Raw genomic sequence first — 14,398 nt, forward strand, 5'->3', positions numbered from 1 at the left:
TAGTAGGCTCGTTGCCTGCAAACATTAAAAAAGAAGAAGAAAAAGGACAAGAAAAAAAAAACAAAAAACATTGATTTTAGTATCTGTAACACTCTAAGAAAATTAATAGACTACAACCAGTCAAGCAACCATGCATCGAAATGCACAGGCAGCCTGAGATATCGGCAGTAACAAAACAGAAATTCAGGCTCAAAACCATAAATTTAAATAACAATCCGAACTAATCCGAATCTGGATCCTCCACTCATTCTCTCACTCTTACTAAACACGGCCTGTTTTGCTAAGACTAACCATGCGGGCAGATGTCTCCATCTGAGATCCCCGCACAGATGAACCTGTTTGATATGGAGTCCTACCAAGGCTCCCGTAGGCATCCTGGTAACGCGTGCTCTGGTAGCCTGCCGAATACCCACCAGCCCCACGTAGCCCCTGCCCAGCCCTATCTTTTGAAAATCCTCCTCCCATACTGGAACCTGACAGTCTTCCGCCAGTGCCATACCCTGACCGACCGCCATAACCACCGTGCCTGCCTTGTGAGGCGTTGTTATCCTGCCACTTACCCGTAGCTGCATTAGCATAGTCCTGACCTTCCCTCCGCCTTGGGGGAAGCCCATCCAACCCGCCACCTGTCCTCGCCTCAAATGCACGCTCATTGCTGTCCACAAGCACCGAGAGCTTTTCTGTGAGCTGGAACGCAAGCGTCTGCAGCCTTGTATGCTCGACGTTGTGGAAGACGATGCACCGAGTCGGCTGGTCCCAGCTTGCGTGGAGCTCCTCCACGATCATCATCTTGCTAACGATGCTGTGCACGTTAGCCTCAGAGAGGTCAAACATGGCAGTGAGCTGGTCCAAGCTCACAGAATCATAGCAAGAAGAGTACGTGAACAGGTAGGTCCTCAGCGCCTCTTCCTTGATCTTCGCTTTCAACATCTCCAGCACGTTCTCTTGGTTCCTGACAAACTTCCACACATCAAGGGAGTTCACCACATTGAATGCCTTCTGGAAATCACCTTTGCATAAGGCCCTCGATGCAGCCATGACGTGGTCCCGGACATTCTCTGGTGGGCCAGTGAAGGTCTGTCGCTCACTCACCTCAAGCAACCTGCGGAACGTCTTGCTTATGACTTTCCGTTTGGCGTCATGCGTGTTGGCGGCCATGTTTGGGACCTCCAAAAGCATGGCACATATCAGATGGACGGCCTCTAGAAGCTCAAGGTTGATGTGCATGTGATACGGCATCTGTCGCCGCCTTTCCAACTTTTCCTGGTAAGAAGAGATGGCACAAAAGAAAAGAAATTCCATGATTGCAGCATAACAGAGAGTGTGGAATCCACAGCCATTGACAAGATGTAGCTCAGAAATGAGCTAATGCTAATATCAACATGAGTCTTCTAAAAGAAAACATGAACCACCATCTGATTTCTCACTTGCATGCAAGGTTTTAAATGGGTATATCGTGTATGCTACCGTTCACCACCAATACAGCTCCGTATCGGACTATATCAGGCTGTTTTGGGCCCAATACTGTTGCATCATTCGTTGTTTTGGGCAATACATAACAGTTACAGATGATACTTTAAACCTCACTTGCATGCATCAAATCTACCAAAACGATAACTGAAGTTCCAAAACTAACAGGGGACCAAAAGAACAATGGAATTTTTCTCAGATGATAGTTACATAATTCATTTAAGCATTCTGGCAACTGTAAATCAGTTGGTATGAACTAAATCACAGTTCAATTTACATAAATTCTTTCTTTTGATTAAACCGGTTCAATGTACAGTTTGTAATCAATTCGTTGGAGTTTGTGAATTGTGTCAATTCAGTTACATCTCTATATCCAGTAAGAATCCCACAAATTCTAGTGTATTTTTCAATAACCTGGAAGTGACCCTAACTAGAAATGGAAAAACATCATAAATTTAGGAAGAGATGTTGGTTATTTTATTTTATTTATTTATCTTTACAGGTAAGCAGGGCTTGAACCCAAGACCTCAATTTAGACACACATCCTGTCTACCATTGAGCTTATACCCTAGTCATTTCGATCATGCTGATAAATTGATATAATTCTACAGGCTTGCATAAATTTAGATTGCATTAAGAGTGTTGCATTCATCCCACTGAAATATGCAAATTTGAACCATGAACTGGAAGAGAGAGAGAGAGAGAGAGAGAGAGAGAGAGAGAGAGAGAAACAAACTAAATTAGCTTAAACCCATAGACCCAATGAATTTGACCAATGCCAAACAACCATCTGTGAAGTTGACCTCAAATTGGTCAAACGCCAAACATAGTCAACTGTCACTTTAGACAATGCTTGGAAATGGGAAAGTATGGCAGCACCTACAAGCAACAGGAATCTGGAGACTGCAGCAGATGGCGGTGTCCTGAAGTTACCTTGAAGCATAATGCGCTAAATAAACCTCAATCAAGTAGTAACACAAGGCAACTAGCATAGACATAGACTCCCAATAAGATTATTTTTTAAGCCTCTAAAATTACTACACACCAATTTTTTTGGATCAGTAGTAGACCATGACCCATTTTTGTGGGCGGTTTGATCCAATCAAACAGCAGTAGCCCTTCTGGCACAAGAATGTCCCTCATCTAAAATCATTACAACATAAGGACATTAAAAAAAAATGATCCTAACATAATGATTTGGGCATTGCATTCATTAGTAGATGTTAGCTGGGGATATGGTCTTCCATAGAGTTGGATGGCAGAACAAGATTCCATAGCCCACCTCACGTAGTTGGGATAGGCTTAGATGTGATGATGATGTTCACAACTAGAGGTCAAATGTGCCATGCTTTTGACCCTAGACAGGTGAATTTTTCCTTTTCCTAGAAAAGAGCTATACACCTAGTCGAACTGGGTTTCTAGTTACCTGGCTGGTTTTGGTGGACAGACTGGTCCAAACCAGCCCAACTGCCCAGGGCCCACCTGGGTTCTAAAACAGACTGCTCGAAGCACTCCTCTCACAAAGAAAAGTACTAATGCTTACATGCTTTCTATTGGAAAGGCATAGCTTCTCCATTGCCTAACCAGATTTATCAAATTGTCACCTGGATTGCACGCATGAACTACATTAATATCCTCTTCTGACAGGGAAGGAAATTCAACAACAAAATTGCTGGTAAGTGGTAACATCCAAAATATTATGTAAAATAAAAAACAAAACAAAAAATTCTATGTTACAACCAAAATGTCATGAAAATTTTGAAGGTGATCTCATGAAATATAAATGTGAAAGATCAATCACACTGGATCTATGTCTGACTCAAGAGATCTCTTAAAGCCATAATCACAGCGAAGCAAACATATGGAAACGGACCCATCACACACTAAAGAGGGTTTCAAGAAAAAATAAATTCCTTATATCAACTCTTCCTTTTCAAAATTGTAATAACTATATATACTCATTTTCTTATTAATAAATGGTGTTACCTAAGGAAAAGGGAATGATTACCTTGTTTTCTAAGCTTACGATATCGATAAATACAGATAAATAATGATCCATTTCCATGAGGAAGATGAATTGCATCTTGCCTTGATAAAACTCAGACGTAGAAGTATAAGCATAATATTTTGGATGTATAAATGAGCAAAGCCCTCCTGTGTTTCTGAAAAATGACCGATTACCAGTTATCACCCTGACTTCTCAAACTTGTAAAGGCGTCTAAACAGGTGCAGCCACACTCGCATGGAAACATTGCCCAATTTTTTTCCTATGCCCAAAGTATTCTCGGCTTCCAACCACCAACATGACCATGCATGTCTCTGCATGTGCATTTCTATTGCTTCATTCTACATGGAAACAAACATGAGCACATCCAGACACGCAAACACATACAACAGATTGACGGGCATGTAAAAGATACAAATTACACGAAATTTAATCAAGTAAACATAAAGAGAACAATTTATACCAGAGCAGTGAAATATCTATGCCATAGCATAAGTAGGGTTTGGACATTTTTGTCCTAGCAGCGCAAGCATTGAAAATTCAAAGGTGCCAAGCACATGAAAAACCTTTTAACCACATTTAAGAGTATTTCAGGAATTTAAAAAATGTGGCTGGTATCCACCAGACGGCTCAGATTTCAGGAACAGTCTGAGACCATCGCAGTTAAATATCTATACTATAGCATGAGAAGGGTTTGGACATTTTTGCTCTAGCAGCGCAGAGCATTGAAAATTCAGAGTAACAGACGTGAAAGACATTTTAACTACATTTAAGAGTATTTCAGGAATTTAAAAATATGGCTTGTTGATGGGGACATCACGCGCACGCACGCCGCCCCCTACGCATGTACACATGAAGGAGGGCCCCAACGTCGATCTGGATCGATGACGATGTCCAGGGAGGGCCCCCATGTTAGAAGACAGAGTTTTTGTTCAAAAAAATGGGCCCGATAATCAAGAAAAGCCCATCATGGGATCTCATGATCATGGCCCGCTAATCGGATTGATTTCATATTTTAGGTTTTGCTTATTGTTATTATTTAGAACATCGTGAACGCTTTAGATTTCTTTATTTGGTTTTTATTTTAGTTTACTTCATCGCCAAGTAATAGGTTGTGCACATGATGCGAGTTTTGGGGTATAGGGTTTTCCTATAAATAGGCACCCCTTGTAGTTCTTTTCAGTCATTGAAGTTAATAAAAAATTCCTGCTTTATTTTTCTGCTCTCTTCGTGAGTTGTGGAAGAATTCAAAAGTGGGTGCAAAGCCCTCCCTTTTCAAAAGGCTAACTACCGTGGTGCGAAGCCACATCAATCCCAATTCACCCCCATCTTCCATCATCTTTTTTTTTCCATCTTCCCCCACCATCCGTACTTCGAATTTGTCCTTTTGTTGCATCGGATTTCTTCATTGAAGCAGGTTTCCAGATTTCGGCCCGCAGGCGAGCTGAAACTTCGGCGGAGCACCACGCACAAACCGTACATCGGATCGAGCTGAAATTTGGAGGTTTTGGAGTCCATCCCTGGCCGACCAGGGCCAATGTGGCCTTTTTCTGAATAGTGGGCCCCACACACGTGCGGCCGGGATCACACGCACGTCCGTCTGGGCCATTGTTGCTGTCCACACGCGAGATTATCTTTTGACTCAGGTTTTTATCCTCTTTTATCCTCTCATAGCCATTTTTTCATGAATCCTAACCCTATATTACATGATCCCTAATTGATTTGTCCCTTTTTATCACCTTAGGGTTCCTTGAATTGAAATTAGGGAATCCCTTAGATTAGGGACTGATTTTTATGCATGAGTAGTTGATTTTATTTCCCTTTGACATTGTTTGGTTTATAATTTTATCAGTCCAGTCCTAGCCTGTGTCGGCTTGGACCCGCATAGATTCCCCTTTAATTGAATGTTTGGATTTTCATGTGGGATGTGGAATTTGTGTGATTGTTTCTGAATTGGTGTGATCTAAGCCTGCAATCTTGCATATCATATTTAATTTTCCATGTCCTGCATCACTTGTGTCTGTCAGATGGCTCAGATTTCACCCGCAAAAGCCAGCCAATGGATTGCATACTACCCAACGAAAGCCTCTCGAACAGCCGACGATATCTCTCGAGAAATACTTCGATACTCAGGCAGAGTGTGGATGTACAATACTCAGGCAGTTAGATATTACTGAGAAATTGCATATGTGGCATACAAGTAAATGAAAATAAACCGTCCAAACTATGGGTACCAGGTTAGATTTTTCATGAACCAAAACTTACTTTCATTTGGTTATCAACTTATTAGACTGCCGGAAATTTATTGGACTGTCAAAAATGAAAAATATCCAACGGTCTTATTTTCAGGGTTTAAAAAATAAAAAATAAAAAAAATAAATTCTCTCGAGAAATACTTTGATACTCAGGCAGAGTGTGGATGTACAATACTCAGGCAGTTAGATATTACTGAGAAATTGCATATGTGGCATACAAGTAAATGAAAATAAACCGTCCAAACTATGGGTACCAGGTTAGATTTTTCATGAACCAAAACTTACTTTCATTTGGTTATCAACTTATTAGACTGCCGGACATTTATTGGACTGTCAAAAATGAAAAATATCCAACGGTCTTATTTTCAGGGTTTAAAAAATAAAAAAAACAAGTGTCCACCAAATCAGATGTTAGGTTTATCCAAACAATATGATTTGTAGACTGTTAATTAAGGACAGCGAATTACACAACTGTAGTCAGTTTAATTTGATTTTCAGACTGTAACTTAAGCCTCTCCTGATTTCACTTTTCCAGCCTCTCCCTCCACATGCAATGTGCGTACCACATGGCATAATAAGATGAAAGCCACATAAACAATTTAATAAGAGAGACCTTCTTCAGTTCACAGTACAATGTCAAGGCAAAAAAAACAATCCAATCCAAGTAAAAACAAAAGCAGAGAACAACTGACCCAATCAGCAATTTGCAAGAAAAAGATCGACAATTGAAAGATTTCTCTAAGATTTTTTTTTTTATTTCTGAAAAGATAGCAATGAATATTATTGAATATTAAAGGAATGCACAACAAAAGATACCTGCTCAGGGGTCTTTTCATGGTAACGGCTTTGTGAAACACCTTGTGCAAGCAACTCTTTCACCCTCCCACCTGAGTACAGTTCAGAGAGGCAGCCATGTGCTTCTGTTACAAGACCGACTCTAAATGCACACAGACCCAGTTGAGCCATCGCCCTGTTGAAAAGAATTTGTGTTGAAATATCCATATGCTGGACTCCATCTTGTAAGTGGCTCATCAACAACAAATCACGGGCTATGGAGAACTCGTCCATGATAGCATGATGATATATATCGCATAGCATTGCCCGGGCTTTAGTACGCTCGTCTCCGAACTTGTATATGTGGGAAACAAGTGCATCCATCAATGTCCTGCTATACTCTGGAAAAGTAGGCCTTCGAGGCACAAGCTCAGGGGTTACAACAAATGCCGGTGGGCCCCTAATTTCCTCAACCACTTGAGGTTCCTCATCGGCGTCCACATCCCCATTTTCTCCACCCTCTGCACCAGCCTGCTCTGCCAACTTCCTCATTGCAGTGTAAACCTCTTGAGGCTTATAGTATATGAGCTCAACACGCTTTAAGGCAACCTTCGCAGCCGCCTTGAAATCCCCAACCCGTTCTAAATAATCCTGCACGTTTTGAGCAAGAACCAAAAACATTGGTTCATCCCTAAGCCTTTCAACATATTCCCGAGTGTAGGGATCTGTACACTGTAAGCTCTTAAAGAACTCCACATCCATCCGCTCAAGAAAGGCAACCAAATTTCCCCAAACACGAATTGTCCCTCTGTAGTCAATTCCCTTCTGCGTCTCCTTCTCTTCAGGCTCCACCGAATCGTCCACCACGATATTTGGGTACTGCTCAAGGATGTCGAGTATGATGAGTATGTTATGCACGCACTTCTTCCACACATTTATTGGCATGTGGCCACTGAGACTTGGGTTGATGTCAAACTGTGCAGAGACAACACTGAAGAGGATTTCAAGCTTTTGGGCAGGTGTCTTGGCAACTCTAGTCAAAAACGTCAGCTGCTCGACCTGCTCAACCCTTCCTGTCCCCTTCCTACCCCTTGCAGCAACGATCTCTTTTAGCTTCTTATCAACTGTGTCCCAAGTGATCTCACTTGGGTCTTTCATGAACTGCTTGTCCATGAGCTTATCTTTCTTGCTCATCTTCTTCTCCCAACCTCCGCCACCCTCGGCTTGATTATCTCCATCCTCTTCATCTTCATCATCACCGTCATCCTCCGAATCTGAGATGGTTGCAATTTTTGTTGGGTCCTCCTCAACCTCTGACCCGTCATCCTCATCGTCCTCTGACTGCTCTTCCGCCTCTCCTTCATCCTCACTCTCGGGTTTCTCCCTATACTTATTTATTAAATCTTCAAACTGCTTGTTATTTTTCTTCAGCTTCTGCTTCATCGAATTCAAAGCCTTAGCGTTGCTACTGCTCATTTTCTTCTTTGCTTCCTTGTTTGCCAAGGCCTGCGCTAGAAAATCCTCCAACATTACAAGAGCTTTGATGTAGAGATTTGGGACCCTTTCAGATTCTGTGACCCGAATGACCTTCTCAAGCTGCTTGTTGATCTTGTCAAAGCTCTCTTGGAGGCTGACCCAGTCATTAATCTTCATAGCATTTTTCATTTGATCGACGGTAGCCGACATCTCTTCAAACCGTTTGTCTTTGGCGGACCGGACAACACGGCGCTGGCCATCAGAGTCGTCACTATCACTAGCATTCGTTTGCAGGTATCTGCTTCCAGCGGCAGCACTGGCGGCTTCACCAGGCCTAGAGCTGGGCTCAAGCTCATCTTCAGAACCGGTCTCCTCCTCTTCCTCAGAGTCACTGTTGCCCTGAAATCGAATAATAGTTTTTTTTCCATTAGCTTTGTTAACACTATAGATTGGAATTTAGGATTTTAGATGAAGATGGGAGGTACCTGTGTCCAGAACCGAGAAGCCATTGTTCTAAAATTTGGATTGAGTGGACGAGGATAGACTTGCTGTTAAGATGAGCAGAAACTGAAACAGCCTACACAGGAAATGCCTTGAATAGATTAGATATTTAGAGAATAGCAAAATGGGATTCTTTGAGTTTGTGTTTGGTGGGCCATTGAAATGCAGAAAATTATTCAAATAAAGGGGTTATTGATTCAATCACAACTGCTTCCTTGGTATCCATACCAAGGAACTAATCTACATGTTGCAATCATGTTACTTCCAAATTAGACTAGAAAAGAATTTAACTGCAAGTTACTTTCAAATTAGACTAGAAAAGAACTCAACTGCATGTCTTTTTTTTTTTTTTTTTTTTTTGAAGGGTAACGCAAATTGTATTAAGAGAAGGAAGAAAAAAACAAGAGGAAAGGGAAAAACAAAACCAAAAAACATTGGGCTAGGGCCGCTGAGATAGCGGACCAACTAGACTCCAAGAAACAAAAGATTACATCCTTTAAGCTTGTCAACATTAGAAGCCCATTCAATAATATAATGATTGACTCTGCGCACTAGGGACGAAGCTGAATGCAAGTAATTTCTAACTCAACTGCATGTTACTTTCAAATTAGATTAGAAAAGAGCTTAACTGCAGTTTGAAGGCTCTACTTCCTCAATATGAATGCTAAGGACTGTTTGTGTCAGAAAAGAGTCCCTCCCTTTTCAGATTTCTATCTAACTGGAATTATTGGAGACATGAACCAAGGATTCCAACAATATACAGGTTTTCAATTCCGACAAGTGGGGCCCATGGTTGTTTGGTAATCTAGATAACCAGTCCTTTGCATGCTGCAATAATGACCATGTCCCAAAAATATCTTTGATCAAAAAATTGGTAACCATTCAACTTGTGGCATAAAACCATTGTTTTAAGTAGTGTGTAGAATGTAACACGGTGTTCACCTCTCAATAGGATGCAGCACAATACTTCTATTTTTTAATTAAACTAATAGAAGAAATATGGTAAATAGTAAAAATAATATAAAAAATAGGGGGGGGGAAGCTTGGAAAAACATGCTTCATATTTTTTTAGTAAAAGCATATTCAAAACAAGTTACCGAATGCCAACCCACTTACATTCAAGCCAAAACTAATTACATCAACGAGTTTCTAAGTAAACCAAGCATCAAGTAACAGTCGCCCCCTACCAAGTGTGGCCCACCATTTGTAAACCTAACTGTGAAGGGCCCACAATCTGTAACTATGCATGGTATCCAACCTGCACATCTAGTGACCTCACCTGTGATGTGATGGAATGCCACAAAAATTAGGTCTGCCCAATCATCAGGTGGGCCACACCACAGAAAACAAAGGACAATCAACCTCCAGCATAGCATGGTGGTCCACATGATGGTCGGATCAACCTTGATGGATGGGACAAGTTGGATACCAGGCCACATAATACAGAACAATGAACGGAAACCATAGAGAAGAAATCAGCCCCATCCAATCATCAAGTGAACCACAATACAGTCACTCAAAAACCACCACTTTAGCCTGGTGGCCCACATGGACTGGATGGGTTGGATGCTATGCCATAGACACAACAGTAGGCCCCACACAAAAAATAGTTGAACAACAGCCTCATTGTGCAATCATTGCATGGAAACCGGCCTCCTAAATTTTTATTTTTATTTTTATTTTTAAAAAAAGGCCCCAAAACCCTAAATCAAACATATATAACCTGCAAAATAAATTACAGTATACATAATTTTCAGAACCTTGGACCGCTTCTTATACTATAATTCTGTTTATCTTAATTGATTTGAATCACTACCAGTACAGTGTCTAAACTGAGAAAATTCCCAAAGTTGTTGGCAGCCAGAATCACCGCTTGCAGAAATTTCTGGAGAACATTCCCCCATCCATGGCGGGACACAAAACAGGCCAATGGTCTAGATTACTGAATTCCGTACGCTCACCATAACTAAAACCCATCTATAATTTGCAAGATTGGGTCACTTATCATAAATTTCTCTCTTATCTTAATTTGCATTTGGTTGCACAAAATATCATGAGATTTCATGATATTCGATGCAACCAAATGCACCTTTAAAGATTTGAATATGAAAAAGTACACGGCCCCAAGCGAATGCATTGGGTTGCACCGTTCTCCAATTCAAAGCGGTTCCGGGGCTCTATCCTATCTGATTCGAGCTGGGACGCCGTCGCCACCCCCATCAAGACATTCCACTTCGACATGAAAAGACATCTCCTAACCACTGGACGAAAGGGACCAAAAACCAATTCTTCATATACCTCAGCTCCGATAATGGAAGTGATTCATTTTGTTTCTATACACAATTCGACAATTTTGTTTGTGTTCATGTCAGCAATTTCTTGAAAAGCGTAACAGCTAGTTTCAAAGACGTTGCTTGCTCTTCCAAAAAAGCCTACGTGAGCTAGACAGCAAGATACGCCCCCTATGTAGTAAGGTAAAGAAAGCAACGAGCGGAGCTTCACAAAGCAAGCCAGCAAAATCTCGCAGGAGTGCTCACGTTTACTTCTGATATGAATACACTAGGTTGCGCCAAAAAAATCGTTTTTGCGTCATGCCCAAAGGGGTTTTACAAGATTAAAAAGGTCCATTGAGCGAAGGAACATAACACCAATTTAGTTATTGCACTAATTATTGCAATCCATTTCAATAGTGCATCCAAATGCGGCATAAAGAGACAAGATCCCCAATCTTTCTTACAATAAGTAATCTTTTTTGATGAAGCGATTCCGCCATAGAAACAATTGTTAAGGAAAAAAAAAACTCAGTGAAGGAAAAAGGAAAAATAAAAAAGAAGAAGGCTTATGAAAGAAACGGGCATGTAGAGAAAGCATGCTCACTTTCTCTACTCTTCTCTTTTCCTGAGTGACAGAGAAAGATAAGTTAGGGTTTTGCCCTTTGAAATTATTTACAATCTGGAGGAGTTCTAGAGTAAAACAGGCTAGGATTTTTACTGAATTACAAGATTCAGCCCTAAATTCGAATGAGATTCTTAGCTATTGAGAAAGATTTTAAAAGGATTTGCTTTTTAAAGGTAATTAATTTGCAATGGAATCTAATACACATCACAAATTCAAACAAAAAAAAAAAAAAAAAAATCAGTGAAGAGAATGAAAGAAATCTTCACTCACCTGCTCTTCTTTTTTTCTTCTCCTCGCGGCTGTTGCTTCACGATGTCAGAGACAGAGAGACTAGGGTTTCGCTATTTTAAAGTTATTAGATACTCCTGTATGGTGCGCTAATTTCCGTGCTCCACATGTTATGTAAGGCCCACCACCATATCTGTAATCAATCTACTCCGTCCATTAATTTATTAAATTTAATTTATGCCATAAGATAAAAATAAGTTGGATACGAAATTCTGGTGGGCCATGCTATATTAGATATTGAGGATTTAATGGTTAGTTTTCAGTAGATCCCCAATTCATTGAAGTGGATGGATACCTGACTGTGGGGCCACTATGATGTATGTGACTTACATCTACTACGTCCATCCATCCGTTATGATAGATCTTTTTAGAGCATGATCCAAAAAATAAAGCAGATCCAAATTCAAGGTGGACCACAAAAGTTTTATATTAGGACTTGAAGGAGTTTTTTAATGGCAATTATTCAATCACCAATGTCTCGTGTGATGTGGTCCACCCAAGATTTGGATTTGATTCAATTTTTAAATCATGCTCTAAAGTTAGCTTTCAAAACAGATGAACAGCTTGGAGGTAAGGCACATACATCAAGGTGGACCCCACAGTCCCTGATTAACGAAGGTGCACCATGGTAAACTTGGGGGATTTCAGTATGGCCCACAAAGTGTTAGGCCTATCTCAGTTTTTTTTTAATCCCTCTTGTGATATTGTGATATTGAGAAACTGATCGACGGTGTGGATGTCTAATCGACATCACGATGTGAACATATAGCTTCGGCCCGAAACTTCATAATGGGGTTTGATAGCTAGTGGTCGGACAACGTTTGTGTTTTTAAATGTATTGCTGACCTCCATTTTCTCAACTTATCTTGAGACAAAAAAGGTAAAATAAATTCAAATCTCAAATCAACTAATTATAATAGGCTATGGAAAGTTTTTACTGGTGGGCATTAGATCACCGTGCTGCCTGGGTATGCTTTGTAAGGCTATGATATATGTGTTTTATGTCCATGTTGTCCATCTATTTTATAACTCATTTTAGGGCATGAGACAAAAATGAAGTAGCTCCCAAGCTCAAGTACACCATACCACACAGGAAACGGTGGGATAATGGCGCTCGTTCAAAACCTTCCTATAGCCTGCCTAGTATTTATTTTCCATTCAACATGTTGATAAAATTGAACTTAAGGCTAAAAGTTGGGCAGGTCCGGTCACGTTAATGCTCAACCTTAGCCCAACCCAAGGTTCCTATACCCTAACCCTAACCCTAACCCTAACCCTAACCCCAACCCCAACCCAACCCAACCCAACCCAACCTCACCTCGGGTTGGGAATTCTCAACCCAAGCGGGCTTGGCCAAGTAGATATATGCTAATATTTTCATTATTATATTAGTCTATTATATTTTCAATAAACGTCTTATTTTTATACCTATAATTTTATTAATTATATATGTAGTTATTTATTATAAAGAAGTTCATTTTTTTAAAACAAACAAGCTAAAATATAGGACGACTACTCCTTAAAAAGTCGTATGGTGTATCAAGCAATTTATTTAAGAAAAAGAAATCTAGCATATTTGTTAGCTTGAGTCATTAAAAATGATGTGGACCAGTGAAACCCGACGACATTGGAATTTACTATGCCTTTAACTCAGACAATCTACACTCAATTATAATTAATTTAACTCAGACAATCTACACTCAATTATAATTAATTTATAAGGAACTTATATATTATTTGGGTTCGGATTGGGTCGGGCAACCCGAGACCTCAACTCAAGCCTAACCCAAGTTTTATCAGGTTGGTGTTTGTATGGCTCAAGCTCGAGACTAAACCTAATAGGTCTTGCCTAAGTCCAACCCAACATCGGGTCAGTCGGGTTGAACCCACCCAACTTTCAGCCCTGGTTGGACTAACCTAAATGAAAAGAAAACATAAATATCAACTTAATCCAAAACTTTTGTAATCCACGAGAAACTTTTAATCTTAAATATTCTAGTACTATTATTTGCTTGGTGTGGTTCACTTGAGATTTAGGTATGGTCTATCTTTGGGCTCATGCCTTAAAATGAGCTACAGAATGAATAGATCGCATGGATAAAACATATACATATCCGTGGCCCCATAGTACCACGCAGTGTTGAGTCACCATGCAATCTGCTTCCGTATGATTTTGTTGATGCGTGATCTTTTAATCCAACCTGGCATCCAGTTGGTTTGGTTGAGAGCATGCATGTTAGTATTTTACATGTGTGTACTTTGATTGTATCCTGAGATTCCATTCCATCCATTAGTTTTACCAGCTCAAGTTAGTCCATTATCCCAAAAATGAAGCAAATCAAAATTCATGTGGGGGTAGACAATAGGAAAAATCGATAATATAAACACCTGCCATTAAACCTATTACAAGCCACATAACTTTTGGATCAGGATGGTATTAGCTAGGGCATAGGTGATTGTAAATTTCTAATAAATATAATCCTAAATTGAAATAAATGTTAACGGACTAATTCGGGTCAAGCAAGTTAATAATTAGTAAAACAAATGTAATTTTAGAATAATAAAATATATAAATTGGAAACATAATATTAACAATTTAGTTGAAGTGCTTGGTTAGATTGATTGAGCCAATCCGAGTTCAATCGTAAAGCCTTCTAAGAGAATTTCGAACCCTTGACTAATTGTTGAAACTCCTGATAGTCTACCACTGGAGCAAGAGTATGGATTTGTG

At 40.1% G+C, this 14,398-nt stretch overlaps 1 protein-coding gene across 1 annotated transcript; it reads right to left on the bottom strand.

The window, feature by feature from the left end:
- Nucleotides 1–56: 56 nt before the first annotated feature.
- LOC131231449 (eukaryotic translation initiation factor 3 subunit C-like) lies at nt 57–8,616 on the bottom strand. Its single transcript, XM_058227641.1, has 3 exons — nt 8,466–8,616; nt 6,547–8,379; nt 57–1,263 (listed from the first exon to the last, which is right to left on the bottom strand). The coding sequence occupies exons 1-3, from the start codon at nt 8,487–8,489 to the stop codon at nt 262–264; spliced, it is 2,859 nt and encodes a 952-aa protein (XP_058083624.1). The 5' UTR covers nt 8,490–8,616; the 3' UTR covers nt 57–261.
- Between the last annotated feature and the right edge of the window lie 5,782 nt (nt 8,617–14,398).

The sequence above is a fragment of the Magnolia sinica genome, chromosome 17 (genome assembly GCF_029962835.1).
Source record: "Magnolia sinica isolate HGM2019 chromosome 17, MsV1, whole genome shotgun sequence".
Classification (NCBI taxonomy): Eukaryota; Viridiplantae; Streptophyta; class Magnoliopsida; order Magnoliales; family Magnoliaceae; genus Magnolia; species Magnolia sinica.

Bases quoted from the DNA above. Each gene is read 5' to 3' on its own strand.
- LOC131231449 (XM_058227641.1), bottom strand. From the start codon at position 8,489: ATGGCTTCTCGGTTCTGGACACAG. The intron at 8,380-8,465 runs GTACCTCCCATC...ATTCGATTTCAG, and splicing joins CTTCTCGGTTCTGGACACAG to GGCAACAGTGACTCTGAGGA. The intron at 1,264-6,546 runs GTATCTTTTGTT...TCTTCTTACCAG, and splicing joins ATGAAAAGACCCCTGAGCAG to GAAAAGTTGGAAAGGCGGCG.